Below are 17,780 nucleotides of genomic sequence, written 5' to 3' on the forward strand. Positions count from 1 at the left end.
GCTGTAAATGATCACAGCCAGTTATTACCTACAGAATTTGCAGACTCTAGCTGCAGGCATGTTTTGTAGTATTCAGACGGTACTTCTTGGAAACTGAAAATACTTCAGCAGGGATCTGTTTACTCTCCCAATCCCATGCTTAGGTATTTATTACAAATTAGTATTGAGAGTGCTTAAAAAGCTTAAAGAGTGCATCTTCCATATTCTGTAACTCCAATGTATAATTATATTTTGACCCCAGGTCTCTTTTGTCAAGGTTTCTCTCATCTCTCATCTTTCTGGTGAAATACTTACCTGCTACATTTCCTCTGCTTTTCAAAAACACAAAGCAACCATTGTCGCTACCGTGCAAAGAATGCCTGCTGTTGAGAGCTAACTGCTGGCTGCTGGCTGCTATGGGTTGTGGCATGGTTACTATGGTTTCCATGGTTACTATGGTTTCCAGTCTCGGGGCACTCTAGGCACATGCAGTGAGTCTGTTTTTCCACAGAAACGGTGAAGTAAGAAATAAAAACCTGTTGCTTTCCTCTGCAGGAGTCTTTCGATATTGGGCCGGAGCCGTCGCTACCTCCCCGGTAAGTAGGGGTGATAAAAAGTTCACTATGCCTAAAATCCTAATAAACAATATTTACATTTATGATATTGCACCGTGCACTCAACCTGATGCTGCTGTTGGGCATCCGGGGAGTGCAGCAGTAGATTCCCTGCCTACCAACGGAAGGGTCGCAGGTTCGAGCCCCCGTGTTACCTCCGGCTTGGTCGGGCATCCAATTGGCCGTGTCTGCGGGTAGGAAGCCGGATTAAGGCTGTGTGTTCTGGTCACTGCACTAATGGGGTCGCTGTTCGGGGGGGGGGGGGGAACTGGGGGGAATAGCGTGATCCTCCCATGCGCTATGTCCTGCCGGTGAAACTCCTCACTGTCAGGTGAAAAGAAGCGGCCGGCGACTTCGAATCTATCGGAGGAAGCGTGTGCTATTCTATAACTCTCCCCACATCGGCAGAGGGGGTGGAGCGACCGGGGACAGCAGGGGGAATTGGCTAAGTACAATTGGGGAGAAAAAAGGGAGTCCAAAAAATAAATAAAATAAAAAAAGTGTGGTGCTGTTGCTCTCCTGCAGGCCCAGCGGAGGTAAGGTCCCCCCTCCCCGCCCACCTGCAGCCAAACCAGGCCCGGGACGACCGCCTCCACCCCGTTTCGACGCTGCAAGTCAGTCCCGTTCCAGGCCTTCATGTCCATGGGAGGCTTCACCTAAACCCCAGTCCAAGGCCCAGCCCCCGAGGACCAAGAGGAAAGGTCCCGCCTTGCCGCCTCGGCCCAACCCTGGCCACCGTCTCTACATTAAATACACTGTGAGAGAAATCCCACCGCAGTCCCATGTAGAGGAATCATGTTTCAAATAGCACCTGATGAGCATATAATAAGATGTCTGCCTTTGTCTTCTGATGAGCACATATAAAGCGTTTATGTCTTCCACCAGCTTGAACTTCCTCATGGAATTGGCGCCATTGACTACAATGGGAGCAATACAGGAGAACTTACATTTCAGGTGAGCAAGCTAGTTTTCCATCTTACATACTAACTTTGCTGAAGATTATGACAGTACACATATTGCCACCACAAAAGTGTATTACTATTCATCTTATCTGTCATTGAACCTCACTGCTAAATAGTTTATTTAGTTTCAGTAAATTCTATGGTGACATCTAGTGGGCACTGGGCATAAACTGCAAGTACAAGTAGGGGCAAAGAGAGCCACAGACACATGGCCCACCAAGGACTATGGCATACGAGGCACTATAACGGGGACTATATTGCCACATTAGGCTTGAGGCAGTCAGTTTCTCTCGTGACTTGAGAGCGGATGCGAGCGAGCGATGTAAGAGTTCTAGGAAATAAACGGCTCCATTTGCTCTCCCTTTTCCTGCATCTCTTCAATTCCATAACTTTGTCTTTTTCAATAGAAAAATGAAGTGCTTCTGCTGCTGGAGGAGATTGACCACAGGACATTTGAGTGCCAGGTAGGTGAGACCAGAGGCAGTGTCCAGAAATCCCACATGAAGGTCATCACTCCTCTCACCCCCACGTCCCCACCACAGGTAAGTTGTCCTGATCATTTCTGTAACAATTTACTTGAGGGTGCAGTATGAGGACTGACATGACGTCCTGGTTATGTCGAGTTGTCCTAACGAAGACATCTCAAACAATGTCAACATTGCATTAACAATGACATAATTTACCGAATGACACTTAAAGACAACAGTCATAAACATTCATAACGCCTCCTTCATGTTCACGACAGGTGTCATGTCATAGTTATGACAGTGTCATGTCAGTCGTCATACAGCACCCTCAAGTAAAGTGATACCATCAGTTCTGAGTGAAAGTACTTTCTGATACTTGAGCTTGGCCTTTTCTCTTTACCTCTAGCATGTTCTGTTCTGTACCCAGTGGTCCATGAAACATTATCCTCTAAATGTCTTTGGTCTCCGTGCAGGGCGCCAGTCCAGCCGGTTCTGGCAGAGACAGCAGCGGACTAAAAGTGCAGGCCATCCATGACTTCACAGCTGGTGACGGCTCACTCTCTTTACACCAAACAGATGCCAGTGTTGACTGGGATTGTAGAACACTCAAATGAGTGTAATTTAGTTCAATACAATCATTATAATAACACATTTTGTGTCCAACATGGTTTGTTGCACTTAGAGACTAATAAGGTGCACTTGTTTTCCCATGCCTGCATGGCCATATAGGCTACTGTACATTTGATATGATAGAGTTGATGATGTGAGTTGTGGTTGACTGTATGTTCTGCGTTCAGAGGGTCCAGGAGAGCTGGCTCTGAAGGCGGGAGACGTGGTGAGCATAGTGCAGCAGGTGGACAATGACTGGTACAGAGGCACATGTAGAGGATCTGCTGGTTTCTTCCCCGTCAATTACGTCAAAGTCCTGGTAAGATTCAAAACAGTAATTCCACTTCTAACAGATAAAGTGATTTCAATTTTTGCAATAAATAGATCACTTCTGTGGTGACAATGAAACCTGTTGAGAGGTGTGTAGTGTACTATGGCTGAGGATTCCCTGAATTAAGGAAATTCAACATCGTTTTCTTCTCCAATTAGTCAAATTCACCAAAACCTATGCCCGAGAAGACAGGAAAGCCACCATCTGCAACAACAGTCAGGTAATGTTCTCAAATTATCTTTATAATGCCTTTAATCTAAAATGATGTGTAGAACTAATACAAATGCTGCTTTTGATACCAACACATCAATATTTTGTTAGACCACAATTTTGACACTTTTGTTGTGTCCTCTGAAGTGGTCCAAGATGTGTGGCAAGGTTCGAGTTTGACGGGGAGCACAGTCACGAGCTGTCCTTCTCTGAAGGGGACGTGATCAAGCTGAAGGAGTACGTTGGGCAGGACTGGGCACGGGGACAGATCGGCGTCCACAGTGGCATCTTCCCGCTCAACTTCGTAGAGATCATTGAAGATCTCCCGCCGCCTCCAGCTCAGCAGCAACACACACAGCCCGCCAAGATAGCACTGCCTGGTAAGATGATCGGAAAGAAATCGCACCCAGGTGTGTTGCAGTAAGCGGTGCAGGTTTGCAGGTCCAAACCTTCTCCTCCACCCCCCTCTCTGACACTGTGCGCGTGCGTGTACGGGCATGTGTGTGTTTCAAGCCGATCTCTCCATAGCATGCCAAAGTTTAGCCAATTTCTTAAACTGCATGTGTGCGTGCGTGTTTCGCCGCCTTTTTCAATCGGTATCGAGCTCAAGGCGAGATGCTCTCTCTCTCTCTCTCTCTCTCTCTCTCTCTCTCTCTCTCTCTCTCTCTCTCTCTCTCTCTCTCTTGAACGGAGGGACACATACGTTACTTATAGAAGCACAGGCACCACTTAAAAATAGACTTACATCTATAAATCCATTCATTCTTTTCATTATGAGCCGGTTTCCTCACCAAATCTATTTACATTTGTCAATGTTGGCACCTACACCAGCACAATATAGGTTGATGATGCTTTTGCCCCTCAAACTCGGCAACAAAAGAATTGTCCTGTCCTTCAGTGAACTGCCCCATCTATCCTTTTGTTTTGTGTTGGCTGGCATTTTTCACCCTGTGGTATGCCAGGAATCTGTGCATCTGTGTCTCTTTCATTCAAAGTGCTGTGTACAGTTAAAGTAGGTGTCCCAACAGTGGACTGAAAGCCTCAGGATGAATTCAACATTCATGATAAGAACTACAGTAGTGTTGCCACACATTTATGCTCATTCATTCTTTCTTTTTAATCAAGTTTTTTTTCCATTTCCATTGTCTCCCAAATTGAACTTGGCCAAATCCCTGCTATGATGTCCCGGTTGTTGCTCTACCCCCTCTGCTGATCTGGGGAGAGCTGTAAACTAGCACATGCTTCCCCCAATAGACCCTTCTCACGGGGGCCATTTTGTGTCGAGAAGCCAGGGTAAACACAGGTGCGAGCAAAACACTAATGAGGGTTTCCAAATTCCAATCATGGAAGTTGGAAACCCTCATTAGTGTTTTGCTTGCACCTGTGTTTACCCTGGCTTCTCGACACAAAATGGCCCCCGTGAGAAGGGTCTATACATGTGCAGTCGCCATGAGCCGCTGCTTTTCACCTGACAGCGAGGAGTTTCACCAGTTCACCAGCAGGACGTAGTGTGTGGGAGGATCACGCTATGGCACCTAGCCATTCATTTCTTTGTGCTCTGGTTACACTTTCATTTTGAATAACCTAAGGCTATTTTTCCCCAGGAATGGTTGCTCCACCCAATACACAACCGGAGGCTGCCAAACCTGCTCAGGTAACTTCCTGCTACATTAATAAGAATGAAGTTGATTATGCAACATGCCCAGTGGATGAACACATGATTATTATGTTTGCACGTGTCCATCCTATGAAATGATCTGTGTTGATCAGTAACTGTTCTCATGCCATCTTTTTCTCTTGCTCTGCCCACAATGCAGGCCTCTCAGTCCGGTTTGGAGTGGGCAGTGGCTCTGTATGACTTTGCTGGACAGAGAGATGGCGACCTGTCCTTTCAACAGGGGGACCGTATCCTGATCACCCAGCACAGCGACGCTGAGTGGTGCTGCGGCAGGCTCGACGGCAGAGAGGGCTCCTTCCCCAGGAATTTTGTTGAGTGGAGCACAGGTAGGAAGCTCTGGCGGGCTGGACGTTATTGTCCTTCACGTTAACTAGACTGATCACACCGGCCACGGCACGGGGCGGGGGGGCTCGCGCCCTCCAGTGCCAGTTTCCATGCCTGGTCTATTCTTGACGATGGCCGCAAGCAATTGTGTGCAGCTAAGGCAGGCGGGCAGTACAAGTTGTGACCGACGCGGAGCAAAACAGAGCGCTTCTGCTGTGAAATGGTCAGGCTCCTCCTGCTCGAGCTGAATTTACGCGTGGCACCGCTTCCGTTTCCAGTGTGTTTCCGCTGTCAAGTGTCCCAACAAATATGAAGAGGGAAAGAGAGTTGGGAGGCTGTCTCATACATAATGTAGTGCTCCCATGTGGCTGGTAGAGAAAATGAACTGTAGTCTCAAAAGTCATCATGAGTTGTAAGCAGTTGATGGCCCACAATTGCTCATATTTAACAAGGGTGATGATGCACTGATTTATCATGTTATTTTAAAAATATACAATCTGTATAATGCACTTAAAAAGATGTCATCTCCCCCATAAGTTGTAGGATTTCTTAATTGCGACCAATGATCCCACTTGGCAGACACTATTTTTTCACTATATTCTATTCACTATATTCTTACCAGTATTCATCATGTTATTACATAGTTTCTATGATAATGACTGTGTTTTGATCTCTGCCTTCCTCACCAGGCCAGTTGTCAGCACCGGACAGTCAGCAGAGCAGTGCAGCTGGGACAGGGAGAGCCAAGGCCCTGTTTGACTTCACATCTGACTGTGAAGAGGAGCTCTCTCTGCAGGTGAATTAACCTTTTCTTTGGTCAAGAACTAATTGCTCAAAAATAAACCCACAGATCAGAAATATTAATTGAAAGCACCACCATCCAGACAGCTTCTCATGCCTTTCTCCTTTACAGGCGGGAGACATCATTACCAATTTGGAGTCCATTGATGATGAGTGGTTCCTGGGTGATTTAAGGGGGAAACGGGCCTTGGTCCCTAAAAACTATGTGCAAGTATTGGGATAGTGCTTTCACTCCGGACTACAAAAGAAGAAAGTGGGACACTGTTGGATGGACTCATTATGTGCTTGTGATGTTTACACCAACCAGTTGAAATGTGACTCCGCATGAGAACAAGGAAACTGGTTTCACTAGTGGGAATCTGAAGAAGAGGACTGCCTTTTCGACTGGAATGTATTTTGTAGTTTTGCAAGCAGTGCGATTGAGCTATTTTCATACAGCTACAGCATTAACTTGTCAAAATGAATGAAAGTGTTATGTGTTTACTAAGTTATTTATCATTGTTAGAATAAATTAACTTTAGGCATTTTGAGGGGGGGGGGAAACGGTTCGCAATTAAAATACAGCGGGCACGCAAGTGAATTGACTCACAGCTCCAGCCCAGTGTGAAGTCTGATTCTTTACTGTGCCATGCTCATCTCCATCTATACATTAGCACCATCTAGTGGTTTGACAGATTTCTGTCCCCTTTACAACAGCTGATTCAAGTTAGCATTTCCACTGCATATAAAGCAAATGTGGTTAATACTGCAAGATGAATCCTACTTTTCCTGCCTTTACAGAACCTGGGTCATGAATTATTATATGGAATAAAATTATTTTGCTGACTTGAGTTGGACTGCTCAATCACCACCCCTATTTTGAGTTTTTATTGCATTGCTTATTTCAGTGGTAAACTGATACGAATTAGATCATGGTCCCCCATCGGATAAGATTTGTGTCCCAGTGAGCCGCATCTTATCAGATTTTAGCTTTTGTGACAACCCTCTCACTCTCCTGGCCCTGTCTTGCATATAATGCAGATTTTCCCCCAACAAATTGGTACCACCTGGTGGCCAAACAATTTTGCTATCAAGTTCCCACATGTCTAGTTTATATTTTGGTATGAAAGCCCTGCCAAATCTTGTAGCTTAAAATAGTTATCACTTTGTAAACAACCCTACATAGACCATTAATAATGTGGGTCAACTTCTCACAGTGGCCATTTTGTGTCAAAAAGGCAGGGTAAACACAGGTGCAAGCAAAACAATGAGGGTTTCCAACTTTAATGATTAGAATATGTAAACCCTCATTGTTTGCCTGCAGCTTTGTTTGCCCTGCCTTTCCACCACAAAATGGCCACTGTGAAAAAGGCCTATTGCAACAAAATCAAACAATGTATTTTGGATGTTCTAAATGAGGGGGGAAATCCTGAGGGGAAGCTTTGAAAATTACCTAAATATGATCCTACCAAAATGGACACTACAGGTGAATAGGTTAAATTTTGTATTAATAGATATAACCATGAAACTTCCCCAGTTGATGACTAACATTAAGACAATAATTTCTATGTATTACAAGTTTTCTGAAATTGCATGTTTAATTGTGCAAATGAGGCATAAATATGCACTATTTTGCATACAATTCCAGAAGATAAATTGATAAAGCCACGTTCAAAATTCTTGTTTCATTTTGTTGACATATTGGAGCCAAAGGGGATTGTTCATATATCATTCATAGCCTTTTAGATAACATTCCAAAAAAACATGACACAAATTGTTAAATCACAAGTCTCCATCCACATCACCTAGACTGCCACTCCTGACTAAACACTCACACACCCTTCAGGCCTTTTACTGATTTCAATTCACACCAAACATTTCCATGCAGAACAAAAACTAATGTGAGGAGTTTGATATGGACTTCTCACCTTTAAAATGTATTTTATGTTTGTTTGATATGTGTGTACTATTGAATGTTAAGTCTTATACATTTTATTTCTGCTAGTTAAGTCAAATGCCAATTTGGATGCATTAAAAGTCAATGAGCCAAATTTAAATTCATTTATCATTGTGAATTACTCAGACCTGTAACATTCTTTTCTCTATTCCTTTGTGCAGACGATCATCCAATACTTCACTCAACAAAAATAAATGGTTCAACTACCCTGGTCCTCCATCTGTTTGAATGTGCACAACAAAATTGACTGTTCACTATTGAGCCACCACCACCTGGCAAAGACCTCAAATCAGAAAGCGATTAACCTGAATGCACTGACGTGTCAATAGTAAAAAAATAAAGTAAATTGTAATCATGCAACAGTTCAGTTTGAAATGAATCCTACTAAAATGGTTTGCCTAACTGCATGCTCCACTAAACAGTTTAGTACACAGTATGTGCATAACAGAACCCAGGAACATAAGACAACAGCACAGCATCTTTCATTTACATTTTTTATTAAATCTGTAGAGGCTTTTCAGACTGTCTCCTGGATGGGGGGCTCGTAGCCATCCGCTCTCTCCACCTTGGCCCCGGTGTCATCGCCAGGTGCCTTAGCAGCGCCGCCGCCGCCACCGCCCTCACCGTGCAATTCCATCAGTTTGCCCACTGCAACAGACAGAAGACAGGTGTTAGACACATCCCAACAGACAGAAGACAGGTGTTAGACATATCCCAACAGACAGAAGACAGGTGTTAGACATATCCCAACAGACTAAAGACAGGTGTTAGACATATCCCAACAGACAGAAGACAGGTGTTAGACATATCCCAACAGACAGAAGACATGTGTTAGACACATCCCAACAGACAGAAGACAGGTGTTAGACATATCCCAACAGACAGAAGACAGGTGTTAGACATATCCCAACAGACTAAAGACAGGTGTTAGACATATCCCAACAGACAGAAGACAGGTGTTAGACATATCCCAACAGACAGAAGACAGGTGTTAGACATATCCCAACAGACAGAAGACAGGTGTTAGAGACATATCCCACTTAGGACAGTGAGTGTGCTACTACAGCAAAACTAAGAAGCTGGACAATCAAGTCAAAAATGACAATGATGCAGGAGCAGGGTTCCCACCAAGCGGAAAGCGCACAAGTTAGCCCTGAAGCCTTTCTGGAAGAAGACCTTTCTGTAAGAAAGCCATGCCACGAACTCATTTGAGTGGTTGCCCAAACTGCTTCTTCCTGAAAACGTGCGGCAAGTTAAACTTTTTTTTTTGGTTCAGATTAGGGTTAGGGTTAGGGTGTGAAAAAAGCGCAGTTCAGGGTGTGCTCGGTCCTGTGGCTTAATGGGTAAGGTGCTTGCTTTCCAATCTGAGGACTGGGGTTCGATGTGTGGTCAAACCACACACATTTTTATAAAACATTACGGTTAGACATTAAGTTTAGGCAAGTACAACAATTTGGTTAGGGTTAGGTTATGGTCGTGGTTAGATAAGAAAACCAAAACCCTAATCTTAACATCTTTTTTAGTTGAACTAGCACGTACGTTCTGTGCCTGCGTGAGACCCGATTCATGAAACAAAGCAGCATTTACCTACCATTTCCCTCACTTAAACAGTTTCCTAATAATATAGCTACTTCTAATCAAGAATGTCTGATAAAGTTGCAAATGGCACTGGGCTGGCCTGTCAGCCCTCGTCTGTTATTTTACTTGTGGAAAAAAGGAAGAGGCAGAGGTGGAAAAATAACGAGAACCCGCACTAAATATCATGCAGCGAGAGGCTAGAGGGACTTTCCCAAAGGCACGTCGTCGTGAAAATATACGCGTATTGAAATTATCAGATGAAGTTGGAAAATGAGCAGAGCATTGTGTGCCCTCTTCCCTTGCACTTCTTCGCTACCCCTGACCAGCCAATCAAGAGTGATTTCTCTAGCCCTGACCAGCCAATCAGTGATTTTTCTCACTGTGATGACCCAACGCCAATAATTCAACCTGTTGAGGATCAGCCAGAAAAGCCGCTGACAAGCCGACTAGAGCCACCGCTGTGAGACACACGGCAAATACTCGGGAGACAGACGACCAGACATGGCCGACGCCCACAAATCGGCTGTATGTGTCCTCAGCTTTATAGAAGCGGCACTTAAAGACTGTTTTGGGCGTGATTGACAGGTCACCGGTCCAGTGGTCCCCTGAGCTGAGCTGCATCAGAACCAAGATGGTAGCGGCCAAAATGCTCAACCGGAAGCTTCAAAATGAAGTCCACAAACCAATGGGTGATTGGGTCAGGGTGGCTACCTTTTAAACATCACAGTCAAGGACTTTCCAGGCCCAATTCCCTCAAATTCAACGACCAAACATGGCATAGTTTGAGACAGGAATCAAGGTTTGCTTAATTGCAACACTGAGCAATTTTATGAGAACTAGCAGGCTAAGGCTTTACAGAAGCTCAGAGAAAATGAAAGAGGCTTGATTGTGTCAATCAGGGTACCTGCCCCAGGGACCACCAAGTTAGGTTTAAGACTTTAATATTCCACTTAGAATGAAATTGTAATGCCAACTTCACTGCCATACGGGCAAAAGTATGAAAGATATAATGGAAAATCAGTATGGATTTTAAGCCATACAAAAGTATTATTTACCAAGTAGTTGAATTTAATAAAACATTTTATTATAATACATTCATATTTAAAACGATAACGTTGTGAGGCGTGTCCAAATATGAATAAGGGAGATTTCACCACTCAGTGTTTTTTTTGTGTGGCAGCGTCACAGGGATTTTATTTTGATAAGAAAATGACGAGTTTCACAGAACTGTTGCAGTTTGAGGTAACATTACTGGGAGCTCAAAATAACCAACGAAGCATGGAACTGGCAGAGGTGTGCAGCCAGACCCTCCACCAAAAGAACCGTGCAGGTAAGATTTATAGCAAATAGTCCAAATTTAACTGAAAGAGACTAATGCAGCTTTATCAGAAAGCTCGTTTTGAGAGGACTACCTGCTTGGGTGGAAAGTAGACTAATGCACTCGGCAACGAGTCAACAAGCTGAACCCTCCTGAGGGTTCAGCTTGCCAGTGATATGCCAGTGATATGCTCACTGATGCTAGAATGGATCGGCCGCAGGGACGGGGGTGAAGGGACCTAACCCAGCCTCTGACCCTAACCTTAACGAATCACCACTCCTCATCCCTAAACCAAACCAATCGTCACTCATGTCCCTCGGCCTCTGGCTAATCCTTTCTAGCACAGACCAGTTGACATTTTCCAAGTTTTTTTTGGGGGGGGGGGGGGGGGGGGTGTAAATAAAAAGGGGGAGTAAATACAAATATTTTTCTTCCCGACTGCTTCCCAAATACATATTTAGGAAAACTAAGACCTTTCTAAACAAAACTGTATACTTTGTAAATTAAACACTTTTAACGCTTTCTTTTGAGAATATTAAATTCAATAACAACTGTAGGGGGGTCAATGTTTATATAAATCGCCCGTTTGGAGTAAAATAGATGATGGAAAAGGGGGTGATTGACAGATCCCCTGTCCAGTGATCACGCAGCTTGGCGATCACGGACCAATAGCAGGCAGAGCTGCGGCTCTGGGAAACTCCCATCTCACGTGATGTGCGGAAGGACTCAACCCATTCCCTCCCAGTCTGCTGACGAAAAATCAAGATGGTGACACCCACTGTTTGAACTCTGCCCAGAAAACTACTTTAAACTTTAATGGAATAGATACGTCCATATTATTTATGTCTATGGTGTGAACTCAACTGTGCTGGATCAAACCTATACGTTAAGTAAAAAAAAAAGTATTCTTGCACAAAACAAATTCAAGCACCGTCAATGACTCATGTCTAATTATTTTCAAAAAGAATTCAAGGCATTGATTCCCCCCAACCAAATTCAAACTTTCAAGGATTTCAAGGACCCGTGGGAACCCTGTAGGAGGGAAATTTGTTTTGGAACCCTGTCTGCAGCTTTCAAACACCAAAGGAACTTTTTGGGTTGCTCTGAAAGACTTGACCAGCTACCGAAAATCCAGTTCAAGATTAAGAAACCAGTTCAGCCATCCCAAATATGCCTTTCCAGATTGTGTCAGTGAAGCATTTTTTCTCGTCACGGGAACTTCAGCCGATCTCATATAGTAATCACAGGTCATCATCTGGGACCGGAACATGTCATGTGTTCCCTCGAGGAGAAAGCAACATGAGTAGACAATGGCCATCCCAGTGTTGTTGCTGTGGACTACTTACACTCAAACTTGGGCTTCTTCAGCATCTTGACCTTGCGGACGTAGACGTCGTGCAGAGGGTAGATGGACTGACAGGCCTTCTCAATGTCCTTGCCAACACTGTCTGGGATCCTGCAGCACAAGAGACATTTGACAACACGTTAGTACACAGCACGCCATTTACAACCATTTGCCTTCGTGAGACCAACACTATTCCGCCTATGGAGACTGGAGTCTTAACCAGAAAGCCAAATCCACAGCAGGCAAATGATCTAAATACAGACATCACTTTAAATTCTTTGTTTTAATACATAAAAGGATTTATAAAGGTCATTAAAAGAACCAAGGCTGGTTAGTGGTTCTTGTTATAGGGCGATAATATGAATAAAAGGCTCCTTGTGTAGCTTTGTTATTGTGTTATGATTGTGAAGTGCTTTGTAAAACATTTTGAGACAAGTGCTGTATGAAGAAAGCCATTTTTGTTTTTTAATAATGCACAGACCTGCAGTTCAGAGTCAGCAGTGCACCCTGGTAAAAGGTTTATGTGCGATTTAGGAGACATTCCATCGGGGCAGCACCGATGCTGCAGGCTTCCTACCAATGCCTATGAATCTGTGTAGTCGCAACGAAAAAATCTCACTACTATAATAAGGAGAGGGGTTCCGCGCGCGGGGCTCACAATTGCCCAACTGCACATGTGCAGTTGGGCAGGCGAGGCATGCTAGAAGTGTTTCTAGTGGGAAATATTTATGTTCAGCGAGCAAGTCGGACGGAGGGGGAAATGGTGTGCATTACTTACAGCTTGTTGACGACTTCCTTCAGGTCATTGGTCTGGACTTCCCGGGTCATAATTTCCATCATCTTCTTGCGGATCTGTCGGACCTGTTGGTGCTGGGCGTAGGACGTCTTTCTGATCTGGTTGGTGCGCTTCTTTGTGAAACCCACGCAGAACAGTCGCAGCAGGTAGCCGTCGGTGGTCTTCACATCGACATGGGCCTCAATCATGGTCTGAACAGAGGGAATATCATCATATCTTGGTTAGCATGTGTATTTGACAAATTCCACCCTTTCATAGTACTTAAGTGTTTCCCCTATATGCATGGCCACCGCTGCTGTAGATTGTTTCTTTAGAAACTAACCTTATATTACAGACGCTTCATATCCAGTCAGCTCACACACCTGTGAGTAAAGCATATGCCGCTAAACAAGAAACGTTGTGCTTCGTGGCTTACCTGATGTCAGCACAACACCTACTGTAGGTGTAGGAAGCATGGGGGACAGGGTTTGGTTAAAATGTCCCCCTCAAAAAATTATGTTATTTATCTTCACATTGAAAAACAAACCACTGGAGGATTGTTATTTTGAAGAGCCGTTATTTTGAAAAGGTTGTTTTTTTGGATGGGCCATATGTACGTTTAATTAAAATGGGGGAATATTGTGAAATGGCATGATGTTTTGGTAGATACTGTACCAAACTGTGAAATTTCATACCATTGCCCAATACAATTTGGCTGTCCTACTAGACAGGACTAGGCAGGGCGCGCTTTGCAAGCGAAATAAAGACAATTGTGCTTCACCACCGCTGCTACAACTCCACTCTAGGGGAAACACTGGTACTCTTACACAGCTAGATTTGTTTTGTTCAATACATTTGAGTTAATATAACCCTTTACAGTACACTATATAACCACTTTCCCTCAACCAGCATCGTCTACCGGTACTTAAATTGGTGATTTCCTACCAAACATGAACTTATGTGACCCGAGTAAATTTAGTAGTACTAGAAATCTCGCTTGATTCGGGCTCGCATACACATCGCCCGCAGCTCGGCTGCTGCGTGGCCTTGCCTGCTCTATTGGCATGGGCAGCGCACAATTGCTCAACTTCGCATCGAGTGTTCAAGTGACATCACTGATGATGTCTAAGACATTGTGACATCAGTGGGACAAAAATGTAAACAGACAAACAGAGCCCACTTGCTCCCTTTTATGATGATGATGACGATGATTGTATATTTGCTTTTACACCTTGAATAACTTCAGGATGACAGGCGCAGGAGGCTGAAATAAATTTGGTGTGTGTGTGATTGTGTTCATCCCAACTGGCTAAAAAGGAGGTGGAAGCCAGTCTGAAATACAGGGTGGTAGAGGCAGAGTAGGGTGCGCTGCCCCTATGATCATCCTGCATTTTGGAAATTTGCATATGTGGTCGCAGCTATTGCAAATTTGCGCTTGTTGTCAGGCAAAGTCAACTCAGTACCCATGCTCTTTCCAAGCAGCTCCTTGCCTCTCACACAACACATCTACTGCTGGCCAGCGTTTCGTTGAAAAATGTTGAAAATGTCCAAGAATATTTCAATGTGCCATATACGAATGGGAGAAATTCCGGTCAAATATTACCGGTAAAAGACAGCAATTACTGGATAACGAAACCCTGCTGCTGGCAACTACTAGAGAGAAAAAAAAACACCTCAATGGTAGTTAGTTCCAACCACATTTTCTCAGGCGGTCCAGGGTTTCAAACAGGTGACCTTAGAACCAGGTCATAAGCCTGCTTCTACAATTTCTACACTATCATCGCCTCTAGACCACAAAGCGGTTAATGTTGACGGCTCACTCACTACACTACTTATGACTTATAGAGTGGCATGAAAGTTAAAAGGTGAAAATGTTCTAAAAAAGTGTTGCTTTAACTGCATCATTATCAACGCATGTAAAGTCTGTGATCATTACCTGCCATTTCTTGACCATGGAGCACATCTTGTCACGGGTTAGGTCCATGCCGTGGAAGTTGGTGAGGCAGTTCTTGCCCTGGACATCCTCGGTAATCAGTTTGAATTTACGGAAGGCCACCTCGTCGTTCTGCAAGTCAGCGAGGCTCACCTCGAACACACGTCCCTTAAGACCATCTGAGGCAATTCCTGGATGGGTGGGTATCAGGTTTCATTGATACATGTTTTCAATGAATACCACAGGTTATGGGTATAGAATACAGGTAAGACATCTGCTACTGTGTGCCCAAATCCCTCAGTATTTTGACTTAAGAAAATCAAGGAAACGCCGACTTACTGGTTCCCTGAGTCCTGGTGACCAAGGTCTTGCCAATATTGCGGATGTTGAACATGGCTGGTGCCTTGACATCATACCAGTCCTTCTTGGAAAAAGGGTCCACACTGAAAGGGGAGAAGGAAAAACAGTGCACAGTCAAAACAGTTGCACAGACACGACAGACCATGAACTGTTAGATGTGCATAACGTTACACATCAGAGAAAATACAATATAGAGGGTGGACAGAGGGCTTAGAAACTGGAGTCACAGGCTTGACACTCTGCTAGCAAGCCAGCTAACATGCACTGTAAAGGACAGAGTTAGCTTAATTATGAAAATGTGGGTTGTATGTGTTCGCCGAGCGCCGTACAATTCCCCAAATTATTTATTTAACTAACGTTACATCAAAATAAACTGGGTGTGCGGTCATGTTGGCCAGCATCCTGGACATGGGATCCAAACTCTGGTGGATTTGACAGCCATCTTGATAGCTAACATTAGCTAAACGCAAGCTAACATTAGCTATGCTTTACCACCGTTACTAAGCGGCCAAACCCAATTATCATAACGTTAGCGCGTTGACATCTTTTCGTTGGCATAGCCCCAGTCCCTTGGGTGAAGAATACAATTTTGACGAAATCAACGGAATCATCAGTCATGACTGAATGCAACAACGCATGGAAAGAGCATGTAGCTCAGTACAGCAACAGAGGCCGGCGACGGGCTTAAGCACTGGGCTCATACAATCCGCTAGTTATCGGCTTCATCCTTCACATTTTTAACCCCCAACTGACACTAATGAAGAAAGCGAAGTCTATTACACACTGTGATACGTGAATTTCGCTACTTACATCTTCTTTTTGGCACCTTTTTTGCCGCCTTTGGTCAGCCTCTTATTCTTGCCGACTGCCATGTTGGCTACAGGGAGTGAAAGAGGAGGAAAGAGGAAATATCGCGAGAGATAAAGGGGCCGAGGGCCGAGATCATGAGATTTGCCTGCCTCATCTCGCGATGGCTGTGTAGCTTGGCTTTGGCGACCTCTGCTGGAAATAATCTATATAGGCTAATATCACATTATAAAATAATAACTATAACAATATATAACTATATAATAACTATAACCACACACACACACACACACACACACACACACACACACACACACACACACACACACACACACACACACACACACACACACACACACACACGCACACACACAACACATCATGTGTTGTGGGGAAATTATTCTTAGTCCAGTGTGTGTGTGTCCAGTGTGTGTGTGTGTGTGTGTGTGTGTGTGTGTGTGTGTGTGTGTGTGTGTGTGTGTGTGTGTGTGTGTGTGTGTGTGTGGTTATAGTCTGGGACCCCCTGGGACTCCCTCAAGTACCCCTGGTGGTCCCCAGACCACACATTGAAAACTACTGCATTAGGCTATATAAATCACACTGTAGGCCTATCAAATAACTGAACCATTGTTCCTTTACACATGTCAAGCGTTTTATTGAAGTAACCACGTCACCAAAATTACATTGAGTTTCAATGAACACCCAAGATCTTAATCTCTGAACAGGAAGAACCTGCCACTCTGCGCTAGCACTTCATAGGCTCACAGGTGTGTTAAAGCTGTTGTCCTCCACGCCCACACTGATATTGTATCAAAGAGACTTTTTTTTCTGTTGGTGAAAATGCAGGCTGCACACTGAAAGCCACTCCCAAGATACACCTTATTGCTGTGATGTATTGAAGGTGATGTTTCCAGCACAGTCTTCTTCATCAACCAGTTGACTGACTGTTGTCTGTTGGTAAAGCAAACACTGAATGCATGTAAACAAAGATCTATGCTGTCTATTTGTATCTATACAAGTAACAAAAGCTTTGATGAATGCTGTCTCCTTGTATGTCCTTGAAATCAAAGCAGTTGGGTAGCTACAACCGCTGCCAGCATTTTTGTTTGTGAATTTGAGAGGTAAAATGGGGCAGATGCAAAGAGACTGCAGCAGCCACCTTATCCATCAAGATTCTTCTTGAAATAAATTGGGCCTATACAACAGATGTCCAAATTCTTGTCACCTAAAATGCCTCCATATCTTCCTTATTAACGTGGCAAAAAGATATCTAGCATTGCAATTATGTCCAAATTGTTTTTGAGCCTAGGCTATATGTGTTTGCTTAATTATTTACTTTTATGCCATGCCAAATGTCAGCTTCATAATTTGCACAGGCACCATGGTTAAACTGATGGATTTAATTGTGGGTTTTAATCTGTGCATCATTTTCTCTTGTCACCATTCATTTACTTTTCACTTTTCAGGGTCACTCAGACTTAATCCAAATGAAGAGCTGTAGGCAAGCACTAATATAGTTCACCTGCTACTGTATTTCCTGAAAATGTTATCTTCAGGTCAGGTCAGGCGCTAATTATGAGATTTTAGAGAAAGTTTTTGAAAAAAAACTTAATCACAGTGAAATATACAAGTTCTGCACTGAATGTGCTCACGTTTGAGTCTAATTTTCCTATAAAGCCCAATCAGAAATAATGAGGCATTGATGATTCAAGTTCATTTCAAAGGTCAGTAAATTAAATTCATATCCCCTTTT

The 17,780-nt window shown here is 43.9% G+C and overlaps 2 protein-coding genes across 2 annotated transcripts in view; one reads left to right on the forward strand and one right to left on the reverse strand.

The window, feature by feature from the left end:
• The window catches only part of sh3d19 (SH3 domain containing 19), a gene marked incomplete at its 5' end in the record, with an annotated part of 37,201 nt that extends 30,444 nt beyond the window's left edge, over positions 1-6,757 (forward strand). The window contains 12 exons of the mRNA XM_083656004.1: positions 535-575; positions 1,119-1,350; positions 1,479-1,547; positions 1,963-2,097; positions 2,496-2,568; positions 2,820-2,950; positions 3,121-3,182; positions 3,320-3,552; positions 4,777-4,826; positions 4,990-5,176; positions 5,864-5,970; positions 6,088-6,757. Of these exons, the coding sequence (XP_083512130.1) occupies positions 535-575; positions 1,119-1,350; positions 1,479-1,547; positions 1,963-2,097; positions 2,496-2,568; positions 2,820-2,950; positions 3,121-3,182; positions 3,320-3,552; positions 4,777-4,826; positions 4,990-5,176; positions 5,864-5,970; positions 6,088-6,198 (1,431 nt within the window). The 3' untranslated portion in view covers positions 6,199-6,757. The remainder of the gene's footprint in view (positions 1-534; positions 576-1,118; positions 1,351-1,478; positions 1,548-1,962; positions 2,098-2,495; positions 2,569-2,819; positions 2,951-3,120; positions 3,183-3,319; positions 3,553-4,776; positions 4,827-4,989; positions 5,177-5,863; positions 5,971-6,087) is intronic.
• A 1,634-nt stretch (positions 6,758-8,391) lies between these two features.
• On the reverse strand, positions 8,392-16,105 carry rps3a (ribosomal protein S3A). The gene is made up of 6 exons (XM_083655232.1): positions 16,031-16,105; positions 15,200-15,303; positions 14,864-15,051; positions 12,931-13,139; positions 12,154-12,263; positions 8,392-8,559 (listed from the first exon to the last, which is right to left on the reverse strand). Exons 1-6 carry the CDS (start codon positions 16,090-16,092, stop codon positions 8,429-8,431), a joined length of 804 nt encoding a protein of 267 aa, XP_083511358.1. The 5' UTR covers positions 16,093-16,105; the 3' UTR covers positions 8,392-8,428.
• Between the last annotated feature and the right edge of the window lie 1,675 nt (positions 16,106-17,780).

This window comes from Poromitra crassiceps, assembly GCF_964638095.1.
Source record: "Poromitra crassiceps genome assembly, chromosome: 19".
Lineage (NCBI taxonomy): Eukaryota > Metazoa > Chordata > Actinopteri > Beryciformes > Melamphaidae > Poromitra > Poromitra crassiceps.

What these genes read in the sequence shown, in the direction of transcription:
- rps3a (XM_083655232.1), bottom strand. Translation starts at nt 16,092, where the DNA reads ATGGCAGTCGGCAAGAATAAGAGGCTGACCAAAGGCGGCAAAAAAGGT. An exon ending in AAAGGTGCCAAAAAGAAGAT is followed by an intron (nt 15,304 to 16,030) that starts GTAAGTAGCGAA and finishes CTCCCCTTTCAG; the next exon opens with TGTGGACCCTTTTTCCAAGA. An exon ending in CACCAGGACTCAGGGAACCA is followed by an intron (nt 15,052 to 15,199) that starts GTAAGTCGGCGT and finishes CCACCCATCCAG; the next exon opens with GAATTGCCTCAGATGGTCTT.